This window comes from Thecamonas trahens (assembly GCF_000142905.1).
Source record: "Thecamonas trahens ATCC 50062 unplaced genomic scaffold supercont1.54, whole genome shotgun sequence".
NCBI classification, from domain to species: Eukaryota; order Apusomonadida; family Apusomonadidae; genus Thecamonas; species Thecamonas trahens.
In genome coordinates this window covers 55,905-77,307 of record NW_013657626.1, presented here as the reverse complement: position 1 = coordinate 77,307, position 21,403 = coordinate 55,905, and the positions used below count along the sequence as shown (strand labels likewise).

Below are 21,403 nucleotides of genomic sequence, written 5' to 3'. Positions count from 1 at the left end.
CACTTGTCTGCATCCCCCGGCGATTGAAGCATCCCCTGTGCCCGTCTCTGCGCCTGCGTCATTGCTTGTGTCAGCTGGCTGCGTCCTGTGGCTCTGGTCATTGCCGGCAGGTTCGCGGCCGCTGCTAGCGCCACCGGTCGGGCGAGGTCCGGGCGGGGTGGCGGCGCCGGGAAGACGAGGGCCACCACCGGACGCCATGCCTGTGTGTGTGTGTGTGTGTGTGTGTGTGTGTGTGTGTGTGTTTGTGTGTGCTGGTGGCTGCCTCCCCGTGCGTCACGTGGTGCTTGGTGCCGGTGGGCGGTCGGTGGGCGGTCGGTCGGTGGGCGGTCGGTCGGTGGGCGGTCGGTCGGTGGGCGGTCGACCGGGCTAGCTATTGTGTGCCAGAACATCAACCATCATTGGCTTTTTTTATCCTACTCACGCGCTAGTGGTCGACGACGAGCCGGCATCGTACTCGTGGTCAACTTCGGCGACGCGGAGGAAAACCTCCTCGAGCGAGACCGAGCCAAGGACAAGATTGACGGCACCGAGCTTGCGCTTGCGGGCGGCAAAGTCGGTGAGGAACTCGCCGAGCTTGTCGACGGTCTCGAGCGGGATGACATAGTCAAGATCGCCGACGTGCGAGTCAGGTTGGATGCCGTCGAGGCGCTCGGCGACAAAGTCTGCGATGCGAGCGCGCGCAGACTCCGACTTGGGGATGATAGTGATCTTGGAGCCGGTGCCGTACTGCGACTTGAGGTAGCGCGCCGTGCCGATGGTGGTGATCCGCCCGGCGGCCATGATTCCGATGTTGTCGCCGAGCACGTCGGCCTCCTCCATCGAGTGCGTGGTGAGCACAATGACCCGTCCGGCCTTCTTGGCCTGGATGAGGTTCCACACCTGCCGCCGCGACACCGGGTCCATGCCCGTCGTCGGCTCGTCGAGGAAGACGATGCGCGGATCGGCGGTAAAGGCGATGGCCGTCGAGAGCCGCCGCCGCATTCCGCCCGAGTACGCCCCGGCCGTCACGTCGCCCACCGAGGTCAGGCCGACGTCCGCCAGCCGTGCCTCGACCTCGTTGTACACTTCATCGCCCGGAATGTCCTTCAGCCGCGCGTAGAGCTCGAGGTGCTCGCGCGCCGTCAGCTCGTCCCACAGGATGTCGTGCTGAGGGCAGACGCCCATGACCGCGCGGATCCGGTCCATCTCGGTCTTGATCGACATGCCAAACACGTACGCATTGCCCGCAGTCGGACCAAACAGGTTGAGAAGCATGTTGAATGAGGTTGACTTGCCCGCGCCGTTATGTCCCAGAAGCACAAAGAGCGAGTCCGCCGGCACGCCGAGCACCAGCTCCTGCACCGCCACAAAGACAGACTTGCGGAGCCCACACCACTGGCGCGAGGTAAACTCCTTGCGGAGACCGTAGACCTTGAGCCCGTCGTTGCCCGCAAACGCGCCGCGCGATGCCTTGGCATCCGCAAGCTGCGCGTGGACGTTGGCATCGTGCGTTTTGCCCGCGCCAGACTCGCCGAGCGCCTCCAGCGCCTCGTCCGACGGCTGCGACGCCCCAGCGTCACTCGCATCATGCCGCGAGAGCAGGCCCCAGTAATAGGGCGAGAACGGAAAGTAGAACCGCTCGCCCTTGGACGCAATCGTGTCGGCGTACCACAGCAGAATGGCGAAGATGAACACGTCTGCGATCATCCACTCGTACACCGAGGTGAGCGGAAAGTTGGAGGTCGAGTCACGCTGCGACCACGACATGCCGCGGTCATCGGTCTGATCCGTGTACGACGCAATGTCGAACATGCCCTTGGAGAGAAGGACCGGCGGGACGAGCGAGGCAAGAATCGGGTAGATCGTGCCCTCGCCAGACTCGCCGTACACAAGCTGCTGGAAGACCTGCGCCATGGTGCCCACGAGGAAGACAATGAACCCGAGCGACGTCGCTGTCGCTGCCTTGCTCACAAACACAGAGAGGAAAAGCGCCACAGGCACCATCGCCGCCGCAAAGAGGAGGAAGAGCACAAAGTACGTCCGAAAGTCGTTCTCGAGGAAGAACCGGAACTGGAAGATAGCGCCCGAGATGATGATGATGAAGACCGAGATGACGTTAAAGACAAAGGCCGTCACCGCCCACGAGGTCCAGTACGGCAGCGAGCGCAGGCCCATGAGCCGCATCGCTTCGCGCAGGTGCTTCTCCTTCTCGCTCACCACAGCACCGAGCACAATCACAAAGTTGAACAGCAGCGCCGCGTACACAAACGTCGGCCCGGCAAGCGCAATGAGATCGGCCTGGAACTCCTCCGGCCGCGCAAACTCGAGGAGCGAGAGTGAGTATTCGATGTCGTCGTTGACGCTCGCCGATCCAGTGTAGACCTGCGAGCCGAGCTCCGCCAGCAGCGCACGCTCCACCGCCGCCGTCATCGGAAGCAGCGTGTACTCCTGTGAGTCGACCTTGGTACCAAACGAGTACGTCGACGTCTTGTTGTACTGGATCGTGTAGCTGAGGTGCTCCACAACCCGCCCGCCGGACGGCACCGCAGGCTCGCGCACCGCAAACTCGTACCCGCCCTGCGTCGAGTTGGGGTGCGAGAGGAGATACGAATCGAGCTCGCTCCGCGAGCCAAACTGCCGCACTTCGGAGGTCGGCAAGCCGGCGTCGACCCGGATCCGTTCCACGACCCTACCCACAAGATCGCGCGCCCCGGCAGAGAGACTCGCTGCGTTCTCTAGCACCCACGCAATGGAGATGCATGGTCCCACACTCAGCCGGCCCGAGATGCACCGCGGGTAGGGCCGGATGGACTCGGTCGACGGCGAGCGCTGCGGCTGCTGTGAATCGTTAAACTGCTGGTTCTCCTTGTACGCAAACGAGAGGATGAAGAGCGCAAGGATGGCGAGCACTGGGACCACAAGCTGGACCGTCGTCGATCGCCGCGACACCCGCGCCACCGCCCAGTTCTTCTTCAGCAGAATCCATGTCTGCCGTCCCGTTCGCGTCGCCCACGCCACGCTCTTGTCCTTGACTCCGCGCGGCGACTCCGGCACCGATGATGCGTACCGCGATGATGTATCCGCCATGCTCGTGCTGCTCTCGCCGCGGTTCTTGCTCTTGCTGCTGCTTGCGTCTGCGTACGTGTACGTGTACGTGCTTGTGCTCTGGCCAGTGCTCGTGCTCTCAGACATGCGCGGCTTGGCCTCCTCCACCACCTGCTCCGGGGCGATGCGGATCGGCGTCTTGGACAATACCTTCTGAAACCGTCAACTCGGTCAGACTACGCCGTCGATGCCGTCAGTCCAAACGTGCGGAGTTTGGGTGCTGCGGCCGGCGGTAGGTCGTGACGATGCGGCAATGTGACGATGCGGATGTGTCCTGGTCGCCTGCCTCTGACTCGCTTGGTCTCTTCTTGCTCGTTGAGGCCGTGTCGTCAAGTGTTTGAGGGATGTAGGTGGCCGTGGGTGGAGGTAGGCAACCCAAATGTGGCTTGTGATGGTGGCGTGCGCCGGCAGTGGGGGGAGGTGCTGCGGATATGGCCGGGGTTTTGTCCTGCGACTGACGTGTCGATGACTTCACAATTCGCCGCACGGGATTATCATCTCCATTTCCGCATATGCGGGCTGTCCAAGACCACGTTGGCGACGAATGGCACCTTATCCACTGCAGATATATAGCCATCATCTAGATCAATATGTAGATCTTGGCGTGAAGTATCCAGCAATTGAACTTTGGTCTCGTTGTTGTGGCTATATCGCTCTTGAGCGAGTGGTAAAGTCCTCTTGTCGTCTTTTCTTCGTCTCGGAAATACGCGACAAGCCGCGTGCGCGTGGCACACATTCCCCCGCAACTGCCGCGGCAACAAAACAGCAGCGGAATTCGGCGGGGGCGGGTGGCGGAGCGGGTGAACACGCCCATTTAGCTCATCACTTGCACGGACAACGTAGCGCGGCAAGTTGATAATTGATGTCGACGCTTGCGCACACCAATGCGCTCTTTCGCAAGTCGCTCGCCTTTCAGAAGCGCCAGCGTGGCTCCAACTGCTGCCAGGCCATGACGGGAGTTGTGGTCGTCGTCCTCATCATCCTCCTCCAGGCCGTCGTCGATGACCTCATTTCCGAAGAGCCGGTCCTCAGCGATGCCCAGCTGCGGAATCCCATCTCGTACCCACCGTACTTTTTGCGATCGATTCCCGGCACCGATCTGACCTGTGCTGGCATGCCCGATGGCCCGCTGCCGACTCTGTGCAACGCGACCGACGGATCATGTCCGGCAAGTCAGCCCAAGGGCGTCTTTGATGGCCAACTGTGGGCCGCTGCTGCACCGAGCCTCCACCCGACGCTCGGATCGCTGGCTAAGGCCGACGGCTCGGGCGGCTCGGGCTTGCTGGGCAGCTTTGCCACGGATCCGCTCAACGTCCACCTCGGGCAGTCGTTCCCGGAGTTTGATGCCGCCGACTACTGCCTCAACGCCACGTACTACGCGTACCCGGTCTCGGTCGATGTGTACAACACGACGGCGCCGATCCAGGCCAAGCTCTACAACGCATACCAGGTTGTGGGCGCAGAGGCGCTCGGCGGGTACTACATCAAGGATGTGCAGATCTCTGCGGGCACCAAGCTCGTCCTCGACTTTGCAGCGCACTACAACAAGACGCTGTCCAAGGGCCAGGACGTCCCGCGGCTCTCGTCGCTTCTTGCGGCGGCGGCGCTCAAGATGTTCTCGGGCGAGCAGGTGACGATGGAGCTCGCCGGCCTCCGCGACTTTCCGCGGACGGTGGAGAACCCTAGCCTCGACATTGCCTCGCTCCTTGCACCGTTCCTCTTCCTGTACATCTTCCAGCTGACGATGCCGATCATGCTGACGTCGATGGTGTTTGAGAAGGAGCACCGGCTGCTGGAGATCATGCGCATGTCCGGCCTCCGCATGCCGGCGTACTGGATCGTGACGTACATGTTCAACTTTATGCTCTACTCCGTCTCGGTCGGCTTCTTCTGGATCATGGCCGCCCTCGCCGGCTTCAAGTTCTTCACCAAGAACTCGTTTGGCCTCGTCTTCTTCCTCCTCTTCCTCTTTGGCCACACCCTCGTGGCGCTCGTCTTCTTCTTCCGCGTCTTCTTCTCACGGACGTCGACGGCCACCGTTGTCGGCTACCTGTGGATCTTTGCCACGGGCCTCATCACCTCGGAGATCTTCTACACCTACATCCAGCAGTCCGAGACGCCGCAGGCCATCATCTCGCTCTTCTCGCTCGTCCCCACCTTTGCCTTTTACCGCGGCATCGTCGTCCTCTCCAACGGCGTCGCCTTTGGTGAGCCGGGCCTCGAGTGGTCGAACGTCAACCATCCGCGCGTCCGCCTCGGCGAGGTCTACCTCTTCCTCTTCTTTGAGTGGATCGTCCTCCTCGCAGCCTCGGCCTACCTCGACCTGGTGGTCAAGTCGGAGACCGGCATCTCGCGCTCGCCGCTGTTCTTCCTCGAGAAGCGGTCGTGGGCCTGGCTCTGCGATCGCAACCGCACCGACGACGCCGACTCGACCTACGACTCGACGCCCATTGCTGCGTCGGTGGACGGTGAGCCGGAAGACGTCGCCGCCATGCGCGAGACCATCCGCACGGCCGAGAGCCAGTACGATCTGCGCGTCGCCGACGTGTCGGTCACGTATCCAGCTCGCGGCGGTGCGCCACAGAAGGAGGCCTGCAAGTCGGTGACCTTTGCCATCGAGCGTGGGACCGTGTTTGGTATGCTCGGCGCCAACGGTGCCGGCAAGACCTCGTGCATCTCGGCGCTCTCGGGCCTCATCGAGGCCACCTCGGGCACTGCTCACATTGCTGGCTACGATGTGCGGCAGCAGACGCGCGCGGCGCATCTCAACCTCGGCGTCTGCCCGCAGCACGATCTGCTCTGGCTCTCACTCACCGGACCCGAGCACGTCCGCTTCTACGGCCGCGTCAAGGGCCTCTCCGGCTCTGAGCTGACCGAGGCTGTCGACGACGTCCTCGATGCTGTCGATCTTGGCGACGACGTGACTCGTGCCAAGAAGGCCGGCGAGTACTCGGGCGGGATGAAGCGGCGGCTCTCGGTCGCCTGCGCACTCGTCGGCTCGCCGCGGGTGGTCGTCCTCGATGAGCCGACCACCGGCCTCGATCCCGAGTCGAAGCGCAAAGTCTGGAATGTCATCCAGCAGTACAAGGCCAATGCCGCACTCCTGCTCACCACCCACTCGCTCGAGGAAGCCGAGGCACTCTGTGATGACGTCGGCATTTTCATCGATGGTCAGTTCAAGACCACTGGCTCGGTCGCTGAGCTCAAGACCCGCTACTCGTCGGGCTACAAGCTCGGCGTGACAGTGGAGAAGGACGCCCACGACGAGGCGCACGCCTTCATCAAGCGCGCCGGCGGTAAGACGACCAAGCTCCTCAACTCGCTCGCTGCCGTCCGCAACTACGAGATCTCGCGCTCCGTCCCCGTCCACAAGCTCTACGCCAAGCTCGAGCGCGGCGCCGCTGACAACGGCATCATCGAGTGGTCGCTCTCGCACTCGTCGCTCGAGGAGGTCTTCCTCCACGTCGTCGAGCTGTTCTGGGCCGAGGGCGGCGACGCCGTCCGCGCCGAGCGCGCCAAGGATGTCGAGCTTGCCCGATTCGGCTCGTCCGCCTCGAGCTCTAACGGCTCGGGATCGTACGTTTACTCGGGCGAGGACGACGACGGCAACAATAGCGACGATTCGTCCACAGATGGCGGCGAGGATGAGTCGTACTCGTCGTCGACGTGAGACGGTGCGGTAAAAGAAATGTTGTCCAGCGATGGCCAGAGATGTAGATGAGGCTGGGGCGGGTAGGCGGAGATCTGGGCTGCTGCTACCGGGCGGACTCCGGGTGCGGGTGGCGTGACATGGTCAATCCGCCGGAACGCGTCGCGTCGCCTTGACCCGCTCGCCCGCCCACCTGCATCGATGGCGGTGTTTTGGCTGGGCAGACTCGCCTACAGCTCGGTCATGCACCAGCTTCGGCAAGGATGGCGACGGACGTCCCGTGCGCAGCTAGCGGCAGCCGAAGAAGCAGTGCTTGCCAAATACGTTCGCCATTCCCGTCGCCGCCTCGGTCTCGTCGACCTCGTCCTGCCCGTCCCGACTCCGTCATGTTCGCTCGCCGCCATCTCACGCCTCTGGGCCTCTCGCTTTGCCATCTTTGAGCCAAAGTCTTCCGCCGGCACCTCTGCCCACCGCGCCGCCTCCATCCCTGCTGCGGCTGGTCGCCCTGGCGAGTCGCCACCTGCTGTGGATGCCGTTACCGCCGGCATCAACACCCTGATCTTGCCCGGCGACGAGGTCGACATCGATGGCGAGTCGGACGAGACCGCCCTGGTTGTTGTCCATGGCTATGGCGCCGGGCTGGGCTTCTTCTTTCCTGTCTATGACGCCCTGGCCGAGGCTGTTGGCCCGCGCAAAACCGTCTATGCGCTCGACTGGCCGGGCATGGGTGGTTCGACCCGGCCAGCAGCTCTTCGCCGTCATCTCAAGCGGCTCAAGTCCGAAGCCGACGCCGGCGTCCGAACTGGCGATCACGCCCGCCTTGCTGCCGCTGTGGATGCCTGCGAGCACCTCTTTGTTGCCGGCCTTGAGGCCTGGCGCGAGGCGCACGGCATCAACCGCATGGCGCTTGTTGGCCACTCGCTTGGCGGCTACCTCGCCGCCGCCTACGCCATGACCCATCCAGACAAGCTTTCATCACTTGTCCTCGCCTCGCCGGCGGGCTTTACCCGTCGCGCTGCCACTGATGCGCCTGCAGCGGGCGCGGATGGTGCTAACCACGGCGCCCGCCAGCTCCCGGCTGCGGCGCACGTCATCGCGCAGATGTTTGATGCCAACGTCACGCCGCAAACCGTCATCCGGTTGTTGGGGCCGTATGGCCATCGGCTTGTGGCTGCAGCCGTCGAGCGCCGGTTCGCTCACGTCCCGCCGGACGCCCGCAGGCTCATCGCCGAGTACCTCTACCACGTCTCGGCAGGCGACGGATCGGGCGAGTATGCCCTGGGCGTTTTCTTCCGTCTCCATCTCGGCGACACAGCCGGCGCGGATCATCGGGGCCTCCTCCCTCACGCCCCACTCATTCCACGGCTGGAGGACGCGCTTGCCTCTGGCAGCCTTCCGCCCACCTCCGTCCTCTTTGGCGACCACGACTGGATGCTCAACCGCGGGACAAAGGCCGATCTCGACACTGCTCCGTCGCCCCTCCGCGACAACACCATCATCGTTCCCACTGCCGGACACCATCTGTACATGGACAACCCATCCGGCTTTGTCGATGCCATCATGGGCTCTGTTGTCTTGTAATGCTCCTCGCGTCGCCAATGCCCGTCCGCACCCTGTGCCCAACGTCATCAAGCCACCATCTGACCATGGGCTACCTAGTCAGCCAGTAATGGATGTCATCCCACCACTATGCCCTGCCCTGTTTGCCCGGGGGATTAGCCCAGATCAATCACCTTGCCCATCTCCTTCCCCCTGCCCCTGCCCCGCGCTCCCCCCGTTGATCGATCACGATCGATCACGATCGATCACAGCCATGCCACCCTGCCACCCCCAAGCCCCACCGTACGCCCACACGGTCACGGCCCTGGTCACCCCACCTCGAGACAGAGGGGGGGGGGGGGGGGCAACCATGAGCATGTTGAGCAGCGACAGTGACTGCGCTGTGGGGGGAGGACCGTACCCCTCGCCCTACACCACCACCTCCTCATTCTCCTTCTCCTCGGACGACGACGACCGCGACCATGATCATGTCTGCGACCATGATCACGACCTCGACCATGACCACGACCTCGACCATGATCATGTCTGCGACCATGATCACGACCTCGACCATGATCACGACCTCGACCATGATCACCACCGCGACCATGATCACCACCGCGACCATGATCACGACCTCAACCATGATCTCGAGCTCAACGTCAACCGTGACGGCGACGGCGACGAAGACCCCACCCGCAACAGTGAACGTCGTGCTGGTGGTCTGGCTGATGGCAAGCCTCATGTTCGCGTGCCTCTGCAGAAGCAACGGTCACGGAGACGACGACGGAGGAGGCAGGCAGACGGCCCGTTGCCGCTCGCAGGCAAGACTGAGGTCCTTGTTGGGCTGCTCGACGTCGCTGATGGCGCGGGTCCTTCTGCCCTGACTCGGCCTCGCGCCGAGGCCAGCTCTCCGTCTTTGCAGCTGCCAGAGCGCCCCGCCCGCAAGCATCGCTCCAGACGTCGCAACAGTGCAAGAGCCGACTCGACGCCACAGCGATCGTTCGATCGTCGTCCTCAGCGCAACAGCAAGGGCGAGGGCGGCGACAAGGGCTCGTCGCAGGCACCGCCGTCGGCCTCTGCAGTCCGCCGACCGCAGTTCTCGTGCGACCCGGTCGACCTGAGTCGACAGCGGCAGGCGGCGTCAAGCTCACGTTCGACGGCGTCGTGGAGCTCGCGATCGACCTCGCAGCCGTCGTCACGGACGTCAAAGTCGTCGCAGAAGCAGCAAGCGCTCGAAATGGCCCGCATGGACTGTCCACTCGAGACGCCCAACCCAGTCTGGTCCTTCCCTTTTACCTCGACGTCGGCCTGTACTGGTACTCGCGCGCCGGCGAGTGCATCCGCCACGTGCCCGGCGAGGCCAACCCATTCTTCGACCCGGGCGCCCGGACCGTCATCTACGTCCACGGCTGGCAAAAGACGACCACTATCCGTGGCTTCCGCGAGACCTTTCACTGGAAGGCCAACGCGCCGGCACATGGGCTCGACGTCGACGTCGCTGCCGCCTGGCTTGACGACGGTTGGAACGTCGGCATCTTCTACTGGAACCAGTACGCCGATGAGCCGGCGCTTCGCCACGCCGAGGCCAAGATATGGACCGCCTCATCGAAGGTCGGCATGCGCTGGCGCCGTCTCGTTGTCGAGATGGACGGCCCGGTCCCGATGCGCAAGACCGTCCATGCCTCGTCGCCACCGTCCACACCTTCGGTTGCACACCTTCTCTGCCAGGCCTACATCGCCCTCTACGCTGCCGCAGACGATGCAACCCCGCCAACACCGTCAGACATCCGCCTCGTTGGGCATTCGCTCGGCGCCCAGGTCGTCGTCGCCGCCGCACACGAGCTCCATCACCAGGCCGCCGCGGGTGCCCTTCCGAACTGGCTCCCGCTTCCCACGCGCGTCACCCTCCTCGACCCAGTGTTCACCCCGGGCAAGAAGAGCTACCTCGGCCGCCGATCCATCGGCACCACCCTGCGCAGGCTTGTCGATGCCCTCGCCCGCTACGGTCTCGCTGTCGAGTCGATCAAGTACTCCAAGGTCAACGAGCTCTGGTCCGGCTCGGACCGCAGCAAACGCGTCCGCCTCCACGCTGCCCATGTCGACATGCGGTCCGATCCGGCGTCCATTCCCAAGCATGCCATCACACATCGCCACTCCTCCGCGCCCTCGCACTACTTTTTCGCTTACGCCCCGCGTCGCCCATCCGAGCACGCTCTCGAGGAGGTCGTCGAGAAGCGCCGCGGCCTTCTCGGCAAAAAGTCGTACGCCACCGTCGGTCCGTGGTACCCGCTCCCGCGCCGCTCCCACGCAGAAATCCGCGAAATGATGGACTCGATGTACCGCTGGAAGCAGATCTCTGCACACTCGTGGCTCCGCACCGAGCACGCCTCGTAGCGCCAGCCCGCTGCAGCCTGACTGTCTGATGCATGCATTGCTGTCATTCGTGTCAGCAGCGATTGGCAACGATTCCGTGAGGGTGTTGTTGTTGAGGAGGAAACTAGCTGGGCTGATCAAGAAGACAGAGAGGGCAGATCGTGAGGATCTTAGACCAATGGGTATGTCGCGAGGGGATGAAGGGAGAAGGCAAGTAGAGGAGATAGAATGGATGGCTGAGAAGGAGCATTACAAATTTGTGGGAACTGAAAAAGTTAAGATCATCAAGAAAGTGGGAAGACATGGTCATAGCCATGCTCACACGATGTACAACAATGCAGCATAAGGCATCTCTTCCACAACATCTTGCGCGAGAGCCTCTTTATCTGGTCTGCAACGACAATTAAGAGCATCTCATTGTTGGGCGACTACGCCCACTCGACGATGTGGACACCCTTGCCCTTCTTCCACACGCTACCGGGCACGGCGCCCGACTTGACAAACGAGACAACGGCGGCGGTGCCTGGAGCCTTGGTCACGGTCGGATTGTTGGGGTCGGCCACGACCGAGTTGTTGAACTCGATGCGGTCGTTGACGGCGCACTCGAGGCGGCGGCCAGTGAGGTTGAGGTACTGCGAGGAGATGGCTGAGACAAGCTCCGGCAGAAGGTTGGGCGCGCCAGGGGCGGCGGCGTTGAGGACAACATCGCGGATGGGCTTCTTCATGTGAATGACGACGAGCCCATCGCCCTGGGGCGAGACCGAGACCTTGGTCACCTCTGCAAGCGGGATCGCCTCCTTCTTGACGACAAACTTCTTCGGGTCGTACTTGTACATGTTCTCATCGGTGACGACGAAGGTGCGGAGCTGTGGCTTGCCCTTGGGGTTGACCTTCTCGACGTTGGCAGCGAAGCGAATCATCGAGTCACCGCCGGCCTGGAAGAGAGTCACGATGGCGTGCTTGTACTTTGCAAAGCCAGGGTTTGTCGCCGGGTCATCGAGGTAGTCGCCCTTGAACGGCGCGTTGCAGTTCCACGGCTTGCGGCCCGAGAGCAGCGTGTGCGCCTCGACCTTTTGCCGCATCACGCCCTGCTGCGCCTCGGTCAGCGAGGTGACCATGTTGTACGCCCACCAGTTGAGGTGGACCTTCTTGAGGTTGGCCACGCCCGACGCAATGAACGTGGTCTCGGCACGCGGCCACTGGATATACCGCCCCCAGTTCGGATCCGACTCAACGCCGGCAAAGACCTCGGCAACAGCCCGGAAGTACCGCTTTGAGCGGTAGCGCCGCCAGAGGTCCTGGATCTTGAACGCCATCTGGTGCTGCACAAAGTTCTTGCGGACCGAGTACCCGCGCCAGACCTTCTGGATCATGACTGCCACCTTGGGCATTTCTTCGATCCGCCGCTGCTCGACGAGCATGAACGTCGGCGCGTCCTTGATAAACAGCTTGGTGCGGCCGAGCTCGTACTCGGACCGGTCGACGCCGATGTGGTCGAGAATGGCGACGACGCCGTCGCGGGGTGAGCCGCGCCACACCGGCCATGTCTGGGGCGAGATCATTTTGTACCGCCAGAGGAAGCGCTCGTACGGCTGGCGGTTGCAGAATCCAGCACGCCGGACCCGAACCGTCTCCACCAGGTTGAGGTACACAATCTGGTGCCGGACACGCTCGGCGTCGAGGTAGTTGGCCCGCTTCTCGTCGTTCGACTTGATGCACCGGATGTAGTGCGGTGTGCACGCGTCGAGCTTCTCGATAAGCTCGCAGACCGAGGTCTTGAACTTGTACCCGGCAGTCTTGGGCCGGGTCTTGCCGCCGCCGGCACCCTGCCGGCCGCGCCCGCTCCCAAACCGCGAGCCGCCCGCCGACGAGCTTGGTCCGCCGCGCCCGCGTCCGCCGCCGCCACCCGCACTCGCCTTGGGTGTGAACATCTCGACAACCATCGAGTTGGCCGAGGTCATGAGCGCCATGACGAGGTCGTCAAAGAACGTGTCCTTGTTCTTAAACAGGAACGAACCGGTGTTGTACATGACTGCGCCGGCGTAGTGGTCGATAACAAACTCCTCGGGCTCGCCGACGGTGGCGTCAAAGTGAGCCGAGGCCGAGAGGGAGCCGGCAAACTTCTCGACCACCGTCACGGGCGTGTTTCGGCCGACAAGGCAGGCCTCGTCGAGGAGCGGAATGATGCCCGGCTGGGCGCGACCCTTGCCCTCGATCATACTGATGATGGGCTCGTTGTCAAAGTAGTCGATCTCGGTCCAGGCGATGCCCTCGGCAGCATACTCGGCCTGCTCCGACTTGAGCACCTTGTTGATGAACAGCTGCTGAAGCTTCTCGTTACAGTAGTTGATGCAGAACTGCTCAAAAGAGTTGAGTTCCATGATCTCAAAGCCGTAGATGTCGAGGACGCCGATGACGACCTCGGAGGCGTTGGAGGCCGAGGCCTGGATGTTGAGGTTGATGCGGTCGACGACCCACTCAAAGAGCGCAGCGTAGAGGCCCTTGCACAGCGCGTCGCGGGTAAAGTACGCCTGATCGAGGTCAAGCGGGACCATGATGTGCGACTGCCGCGCTGACGCACCCGATGAGATAGACCGCGACTTGAGTGCGGACTCGAGCGCCCCGTAGTCGACCTGCAGCAGGTCGGCGACAATGGCGAGGAGCTGCGGGTTCGACACCGCCACACAGTCGGTGTTGAGGTCGGCTGACGCGCGTGCGTCCGGCTCAAAGTCGAGGTTGCCAAGGTGCAGGATGGCAGCAAGAATGCGCATGCAGTTGTCAAGGTCGGCCTTGGCCCACCCAAGCACTCGCATGGCGTTCTCCATTTCCTTAAAGTCGGCGGCATCGCGAATGCCTGGGACCGAGTACAAGCCTGAGCACGCGAGGTAGTTGTACGCCGACGGGTCGGCGTCGAGCGAGAGCGCAGCGAGCCGGCCAGTCTGCGAGAGCAGCTGATAAAAGACGTGGAACGAGCGCTCGCCCTCGCCACGGGTCACCACACGCGACTTTTCCAGCAGGTACTGCGAGATGCGCCCACCGACGGGCGCTCCGCCGTAGTCAAACTGGATCTCCATGTACTTGCCGAATCGCGACGAGTTGTTGTTCCGCAGCGTCGTTGCGTTGCCAAACGCCTCCAAGATTGGGTTCGACTTGAGGAGCTTGTCCTTGATGTCGCCGGCCATCGACGACGACGACGAGATGTACGCAATGTACTGCATGAAGATCTTCGACGCTTCGGTCTTGCCGGCGCCTGACTCGCCGGTGATGAGCACGCACTGGTTCTCCTTGCTCGACATCAGCTCACGGTACGTGTCGTCCGCCAGCGCATAGATGTGCGGCGAGACCTCGTACATGGCGCGGCCGATGTACTCGTCCATGGTCGCCTCCGAGTACATGTCGAGGTAGCAGAACGGGTTGACCGAAACCACTTGTTCGCCGATGTACGTCTGTGCGGGTGTGAGAGAATGGTGAGTGTGATTGAAGTGATGGGTGTGGTTGATGTGATGGGTGTGGTTGAAGTGATGGGTGTGGTTGACGTGATCGATGTTGTTGGTGTGATTGACGTGATCGACGCGACGTGATCGACATCGTTGGTGTGATTGACGTGATCGATGCGATCGACGTGATCGATGCGATCGACGTGATCGACGTGATCGATGTGATCGACGTGATCATCGTGATCAACGTGATCGTCGTGATCTCCATGATCAGTGTCATTGGTGTCATCGATGCGATGCATGTCGTTGTGGCCATCAACGAGCTGGTAAAATCCATGGCTGCACCACAAAACTTTGGTGCGGCGGAGAAATTTCACCGGAAACAGTCGGACGGTCAGACCACGACGACGTGGAGGGGGGGGGGGGGGAGGAAGGGGGGGGGGGGGGGGTATAGGGATGGCGGAAAGGGGGGGGAGATGAGAAGGGGGAGTGTAAAGAGAGGGAATGTATGCATGTAGAGTATGGTAGCACATACATAGATATTCCGCGTGTTGAACCGTGTGGTAAGGTTCTCCATGAAGCCCTCTTCAGAGACTTTGTCGTTGCCAAGAAGGCACATGTCGTACAGTCCCTCACCTTGCTACACATAGTCATGACCATAATCACACACTCTCTCATTGGTAAGTACACTGTCATGTTGCCCATACTCTCCTCTACATGCTCACCTCTCTTACGTATACATACCTTAAACATGATGGAGTTGCAAGCGTCAAATGTCGCCACGTGAAACGCGGCCGGCTGACTGCCGCAATGCCCACGCCGTCCTGCTCTGCCTCTTACTTGATCGCCACGTGAATCCCATCATCTGCACCCATCTCTTTGTGATCGCCTCGATGTGGCTGGCCCAAGTGCACGCAAGAGACAGCGTACACTATCACATACCTTCCTCTCCTCCCTACTCATTGCCACAATCATGTATCCACACGGCTGCCTACGCCACAGGGATCGAGAGCTGGCGGGTGGTGGGCTCGTCGGCGGCGGGCGAAACGACCGAGAGCTCGACCGTAACAGCGGCGCGTGATGCAGCAACAAGCTGGCGCGCAAGCCGCAGCTGCTCGCCGAGGTCGGACTTGGTCGCGAGGAAGGCATCATTCCAAAGCGTGAGCCGATCGCCCGGCGCCAGACCCGCGGCGGCGGCGGGCGAGCCTGGCGCGACCTTGGTGACAACCAAGCCGGCGTGCGGCGCCTTAGCCTGCTTGACCACTACACCAAGCGGCGGTGGCGTCGGCGCCACACCAAGCAGCTTGTCCACCACCGACTTGAGCCGTGCTTCCACGTCAGCAACATCCAGAGCTGGGCGTGGCATCGCCGGCTCGGGCGCAGCAAGAGTCGGCCGTCCGACAGCTGCTAGTTCGGATCGCAGCTCCGCGTTGGCCTTGGCGAGGACCCGGGCATGAGCGGCGAGTTGATCACGCTCCAGATCAGCGAGACGGACAGCCTCGCGTGCCTCGCGGAGCGCGGCGTACACGTCACGGTGGGTCTCCCGCGGCAGCGGGCGGGCGCCTGGAGAAGCGATAGTGCTCACAGGCTCGCCCTTGTCTACCGGGCTGAGGAGGACGGGATCGACCAGCGCGCGGTCGATCATCCACTCGGACCGCCGCGCCAAAAGCTGGTCGACGGTCTCCTGCAGCGCCACCGACCGGGCGTTTGCGGCCTTGAGGGCTTCCTCAAGCTGCTCTGTCCTTACACCTGACGCACCGCCCTCTAGGTCGGCAATCCGGGCGTGGAGGGCGTCGACTTCCGCGGCGACACGCTTGTCCTTCTCGCGGGTGGCGAGGCGAAGGTTGACCAGCTCGCACTCGGCCGCCTTGAGCTGCGCACCGAGGGCGAGGACTGCATCGTCTGCCTCATTTGGTGGCGGCGTCGACCGTGCTGAAACAAGCGCCTTCTTCAGCATCTCCTGCGCATGCTCGGAGATCTTACGTTCAGTCTCCAGCGCTGCGATGCGGTCCGAGATTGCCGACGCATTGGCCTTGAGATCGGCGGCCATTGCCGCATTCGCCTCCGTCGCGGCATCAAGCTCGGCAAGCAGTGCCGCGTTCTCGGCCTCGAGACGTTCGGTCCGATCTGCAAGGGCAGCGTGGAGCTCGGTGCGCTCGACGTCCAGCCGGGCAAGCTCATCTTCAGCGACAGCAAGCGTGTCTTGAACCTGATCGCGTTCGGCGACAGCAGCGTCGAGGAGTGCAGCCAGCTGATGCTGGGCAGCCAGCGCGTCGGCCAGCGACACCTCCAGCTCCGCAAGCTCCTCGGACGAGGCTGTGGGCTCAGCCCGGAGAGTCGCGAGGTGGACCTCGGCGTCGGCCTCGGCGTCGCTCACGCGAGAAGATACATCGGCCATAACTTGCTGCAGCTGACGCTCAGCACACGCCTGTGTCGCAACAAGTTCGGCCTGTGACCTTGCAAGGGCACTCGCCAGGCGGACATCAGCCTGGACCTGGGCTTTGGCCAGTTCGGCAGCGAGGCGGGCATTGGCCTCGGTCGAGGCCTGGGCGAGGGCGGCATCGCTTAGCCGCGCTGCGCGAGCAAGTTCGTGTCGGCATCCGCGCGAGCGGTAGCGAGGGCACTCGCCAGGCGGACATCAGCCTGGACCTGGGCTTTGGCCAGTTCGGCAGCGAGGCGGGCATTGGCCTCGGTCGAGGCCTGGGCGAGGGCGGCATCGCTTAGCCGCGCTGCGCGAGCAAGATTCGTGTCGGCATCCGCGCGAGCGGTAGCGAGGGCACTCGCCAGGCGGACATCAGCCTGGACCTGGGCTTTGGCCAGTTCGGCAGCGAGGTGGGCATTGGCCTCGGCCGAGGCCTGGGCAAGTGCGGTATCACGGACCTGGGAAAAGGTACCGCTCGCGATGACCGGGGTGGTAGCACCCCGGGCCCCTAGCTCCACCCGCAGGTCGTGAAGCTGAGCCTCATGAGTCGCCTCTTGCTCCTTGACGCGTCCAACTAGAGCATTCCGCTCGTTGGTAACAGACGCAAGACGCGCCGACATTGCGTCTCGTTCCTCGGTCAGCGTCTCAACTTGCAGCCTGACGTCGTCGGCTGCCGCGATCTCCGCATCCCGCTCGCCAGCCAGCGCCGCCAGCCGGGCCGACATTGCATCTCGCTCCTCGGTCAGCGTCTCAACCTGCAGCCTGACGTCGTTGGCTGCCGCGATCTGCGCATCCCGCTCGCCAGCCAGCGCCGCCAGCCGGGCCGACATTGCATCTCGCTCCTCGGTCAGCGTCTCAACCTGCAGCCTGACGTCGTTGGCTGCCGCGATCTGCGCATCCCGCTCGCCAGCCAGCGCCGCCAGCCGGGCCGACATTGCATCTCGCTCCTCGGTCAGCGTCTCAACCTGCAGCCTGCTGCCGCGACCTGTGCAGCCAGGGCATCCCGCTCGTCAGCCAGCGCCGCCAGCCGGGCCGACATTGCATCTCGCTCCTCGGTCAGCGTCTCAACCTGCAGCCTGACGTCGTCGGCTGCCGCGATCTGCGCATCCCGCTCGCCAGCCAGCGCCGCCAGCCGGGCCGACATTGCATCTCGCTCCTCGGTCAGCGTCTCGACCTGCAGCCTGACGTCGTCGGCTGCCGCGACCTGTGCAGCCAGGGCATCCCGCTCGCCAGCTAGCGCCGCCAGCCGGGCCGACATTGCGTCTCGCTCATCAATGAGCGCCTCGACCTGCAGCGTCGCATCCTCGACCGCCACAGCCTGTGCATCCCGCTCGTCAGTTAGCAAAGCCAGCCGAGCCGACATTGCGTCTCGCTCCTCGGTCAGCGTCGCAACTCGCAGCTTCGCATCCTCGACCGCTGACTTCTTCTCAACCAATTGAGCGGACACTGCGTCCCGCTCATTGGCAATTATCGCCACTTCGTCGAGCGCGGCCTTGTGTTGCACCTCCAGCCGGTCACGCTCCGCAACGACAGCTCCCATCTGAAGCCGAAGCCCATCAAGGACAGCGACGTGCTCGCCTACGCCAGCCTCGACCTCTGCCGACATCGCGTCCCGCTCTTCGACCACAGCGGCGAGCTGGTCCGACACCTGGTCGCGCTCCTGCGCAAGGCTCTCCATTTGCTGCTGCAGACGGTCGAGCTGCAAGACTGCAGCTTGCGCATCAGCGGTCATGGCGGCCACCTGTGCCACAACTCCACCGTCGTTGCCTCCGACATCATCCGCTTCACTCACCGCCACCCGCCCAGCAAGCGCTCCCAGCTCGGCCGAGAGCGCGCGGAGCCCGGCCTCAGCAGACGCACGAGCCTCCGCAGCTTGCGTGACCTCAACCCGCAACTGTGCCGCCAGCTCATTCCGCTCCTTTGTCACCCGCCGGGCCTCGGCCTCGGCCGCCGCCTGCCCACGCACGGCATCTTCGAGCTCGACCTCCAGCACATGCAGCCGTGCCGCAAGCGCATCGCGCTCCTGCACCACCTCACGGAGCAATGCCGCCGTCTCAACCCGGGCCTGCTCCGAAGCTTGGGCGTCGTCGACCTGCTCCGCCAGCGCCGAGAGCTCATGCGAGACCCGCCGGAGCTCGGCCTCGGCCCCGGCTGACGCAAGTACCTTTTCAGCGAGCGCATCCCGCTCGGCCGCAGCCTCGGCAGCACCGACCGACGCCTTCCGAAGGATGGCTATGTCGGCGTCCGCGCGCGCGACCCGGGCTAGCAGCGTGTCTCGCTCTTCCACCACCCGCCGCAGGTCGGCTTCGGCGCCTGCACGCGCCCGTGCCACCTCCAGGGCGTCAGCTTCTGCTGCCGCAACCTTGGCGGCGAGCGCATCGCGCTCGGCCAGCACCCGCTTGAGCTCAGCCTCGACACCACTCCGCGCCGCGGCGTCGGCGGCGACGGCGCGTACCTGCAGCGCTAGGGCATCGCGCTCGCGCGCGACCTCTTGCAACTCGGCCTGCGAGTTGGCAACAGCCTCCTGCGCCTCGGCTGCCAGGCTCTCGTTGAGCTCGGCCTCGTCAAGCAGATCGCAGAGCTGGAGCAGTGCCTCGTCGCGCTCCTTGATGGCGGCGTTTTTCTCGGCCACTGCGTCTTTCCATGTCCCGAGCTCGACCTCCATCTCGGACATCTTGGCGCAGAGCTCTTCGAGGATGGCATCACGCTGCCCAATGGCGGCGTTTTTCTCGGCCACAGCCTCTTTCCACAGCGCCAGTGTGGCGTCGGCCTCGTCGCTAGGAAGCGCCGGAAGTGCGGCCTCGTACGCGGCCTCGCGCGCCTCGAGCTCCTCAACCCGCTGCCGCTGGGCAGCGAGCTCGGATTCGAGACGCTCTTGATCGGCACAGAGGAGAGTGAGCACGTCGTCACGCTTGACAAGCGCAGCGTCTTTCTCGGCCACGGCCTCTTGCCACACACTGAGCTGGTCACGGAGAGCGACAACCTCGTTGGCGGCGTTGGCCTCGCGCCGCAGCCGCTCCATCCGCTCTCGTCGGGCGCGCTTCTTCTTCTGGCGGCGCCAATCGCGTGACGAGTCGAGCACACCTCCAGGTGCTGGCACAGTGTCGGACTCGTTGAGCGTTGCGGTGGCCGAGTCATCAGCCACCAGCCCACGCCTCTTTGCCAGGCCGTCAAGCTCGAGCCGCGAGACATCACTGGCGGCGCGATCATGGTCCTGAGCATCAAGATCAAGCCTGGCGACTTCGCCACCAGACGAGGAGAGATCGTCGTCTGCAGTTTCATCATAGCTCTCCAAGAGGAAGTCACTCTCGCCCATGAGCATGATACTGCTGTTGCTACTTGCATCATCCGTGGCCAAGCGAGGACGACGAGGATCAAGCCGATGAGACGAAAAAGAGCCATGATCATCCTCCATTGACTGTATCTGATCATGACGCAGTTCACCAGGCCAGGTGATACCATTTTGGACCATTCGAGAGAGAACGAAGAGCTGTGAACCTCCAGAACCTCCAGAACCTCCAGAACCTGCATGGTGTTCAGCAAGGTGTTCAGCAAGGAGGAGCGCACGCTCTTCAGCTGTGAGGTCGAGCTCGCTCACATGTGCTTCCCCACAGGACATGGCACTCCTTCTACACGGTACACAAGAGTAAAGAGAGTCCAGTGCCAGCTCCGCAAGCTCCTTCTCCGCCTTTCCCCTCTCCTGCTCCTCGCCGTCGCCCGCCGCAACGAAATCTGCCGAATCTCCGCCGCCCGTCACTCACCGCCCTCCGCTCGCTGCCCATTCCTGCCCACCTCTCGCTTCGCCTGCTCCCCCCCGTCATTGCAATATTACAATACTCTCTCCTGCACAGGAAGCCGACCATGCACTCCCACGATCGATCGTGTCGAGAAGCAGTTCTACCCACAAATCGCTGCTGATCGCCCCGCGCGCCAGCTCATCATCGCGCACTTCCTAGTCCTCGTCGCTTGCCTCGGACCGAACTACGTTCCATTGGCATGGCTATTGATCACTCTTGCTGCATCGTCGTCAACCAGCTGTACTAGATCATCTACACCCAACCTATTCCTCCCATTAATTCCCAAGCTTACCCGCCTCCCTTGACTCTGATCGTGGATGGCCTCGCAGCTTGCAAGGCAACCGTGTGGCACATAGTCAACACATGCGATAACGGCAGACACAGGTTCAGAGCGGACGACATAGATGCAGTGCGATGCGAGTGATCAAAGCAAACAAGAGCGTACGTCTGTACTGCATCGCGCGTGCGAAGCGACCAGTTGTCGGCGGCTTGCGTCTGCGCATTCGTTTGCTACTGACCGGCGAAGCGGCTCAGCGGCTCGGGACTCCGGGGACCATCGATTGGCCGGCAGCGGCTACTGTGAGACCTCGTCACCAGATACGTGTGCGAATGGGAGGCAGGCACCTGACTACTTGCGTGAGCTCTACATTTGCAGCAGAGTGCAAGCGGGTGTGACTGACCATGACAGACATCCGACAGGAGCTCCATGATGCCTTCCAGGTCATGGAGGATACCTTTAACGCAGCCGACTTGGACGGTGTTGGCTCGCTCTCCATCGAGCACTGGGCAACGTACCTCATGCACCAAGGCTTCCGTGAGGTACGCACTACCTACTCCCTCTCCCCCTCAACCACATACCCTACTGCATCTCCTTATACTATGTCTCCACACCCACTTTCCCGACTTTCTCCGCTCTTCTACCCCCCCTCCCCCCCTCCCCCCCCTCCCCCCCCTCCCCACCCCCCTTCAACCGCCTGTGTTCTCCGCGACGACCAAAACGCTGCCACTTGCTCCCTTTTTAATGATATTTTCCCTTGTTCAAGAATCGTTGCCCCGTTCTCCCACCGCCCAACATCCGCTCGATTTTTCCTTCGATGCC

General features: G+C 63.0%; 6 protein-coding genes across 6 annotated transcripts in view; 3 read left to right on the top strand and 3 right to left on the bottom strand.

The window, feature by feature from the left end:
• Positions 1 to 393: 393 nt before the first annotated feature.
• Positions 394 to 3,487, bottom strand: AMSG_09894 (ABC transporter A family member 9). The gene has a single exon (XM_013898487.1). It carries the CDS (start codon positions 3,169 to 3,171, stop codon positions 418 to 420), a length of 2,754 nt encoding a protein of 917 aa, XP_013753941.1. The 5' UTR covers positions 3,172 to 3,487; the 3' UTR covers positions 394 to 417.
• Positions 3,488 to 3,898: 411 nt separating this feature from the next.
• On the top strand, positions 3,899 to 6,782 carry AMSG_09893 (ABC transporter A family member 7). Its single transcript, XM_013898486.1, has one exon. It carries the CDS (start codon positions 3,947 to 3,949, stop codon positions 6,752 to 6,754), a length of 2,808 nt encoding a protein of 935 aa, XP_013753940.1. The 5' UTR covers positions 3,899 to 3,946; the 3' UTR covers positions 6,755 to 6,782.
• Positions 6,783 to 6,976: 194 nt separating this feature from the next.
• Positions 6,977 to 10,792, top strand: AMSG_12301 (uncharacterized protein; the record flags this gene model as incomplete). Its single annotated transcript, XM_013898555.1, has 3 exons — positions 6,977 to 8,305; positions 9,294 to 9,551; positions 9,611 to 10,792. 3 exons carry the CDS (start codon positions 6,977 to 6,979, stop codon positions 10,667 to 10,669), a joined length of 2,646 nt encoding a protein of 881 aa, XP_013754009.1. The 3' UTR covers positions 10,670 to 10,792.
• Positions 10,793 to 11,012: 220 nt separating this feature from the next.
• Positions 11,013 to 14,855, bottom strand: AMSG_09890 (myosin IE heavy chain). Its single transcript, XM_013898485.1, has 3 exons — positions 14,830 to 14,855; positions 14,621 to 14,725; positions 11,013 to 14,094 (listed from the first exon to the last, which is right to left on the bottom strand). Exons 1-3 carry the CDS (start codon positions 14,836 to 14,838, stop codon positions 11,077 to 11,079), a joined length of 3,132 nt encoding a protein of 1,043 aa, XP_013753939.1. The 5' UTR covers positions 14,839 to 14,855; the 3' UTR covers positions 11,013 to 11,076.
• Positions 14,856 to 15,076: 221 nt separating this feature from the next.
• AMSG_09889 (uncharacterized protein) lies at positions 15,077 to 20,038 on the bottom strand (the record flags this gene model as incomplete). The annotated part of the gene is made up of 4 exons (XM_013898484.1): positions 15,077 to 16,659; positions 16,710 to 17,466; positions 17,493 to 19,833; positions 19,992 to 20,038. 4 exons carry the CDS (start codon positions 20,036 to 20,038, stop codon positions 15,077 to 15,079), a joined length of 4,728 nt encoding a protein of 1,575 aa, XP_013753938.1.
• An 890-nt stretch (positions 20,039 to 20,928) lies between these two features.
• The window catches only part of AMSG_09888 (TKL protein kinase), a 3,078-nt gene continuing 2,603 nt past the window's right edge, over positions 20,929 to 21,403 (top strand). Inside the window, exon 1 of the mRNA XM_013898483.1 lies at positions 20,929 to 21,123. Coding sequence (XP_013753937.1) covers positions 20,986 to 21,123 — 138 coding nt within the window. The 5' untranslated portion in view covers positions 20,929 to 20,985. The remainder of the gene's footprint in view (positions 21,124 to 21,403) is intronic.

Bases quoted from the DNA above. Each gene is read 5' to 3' on its own strand.
- AMSG_09893 (XM_013898486.1), top strand. From the start codon at position 3,947: ATGTCGACGCTTGCGCACACCAATGCGCTCTTTCGCAAGTCGCTCGCC.
- AMSG_09894 (XM_013898487.1), bottom strand. From the start codon at position 3,171: ATGTCTGAGAGCACGAGCACTGGCCAGAGCACAAGCACGTACACGTAC.
- AMSG_09890 (XM_013898485.1), bottom strand. The intron at 14,095-14,620 runs GTATGTGCTACC...ACACCCGCACAG, and splicing joins TCAACACGCGGAATATCTAT to ACGTACATCGGCGAACAAGT.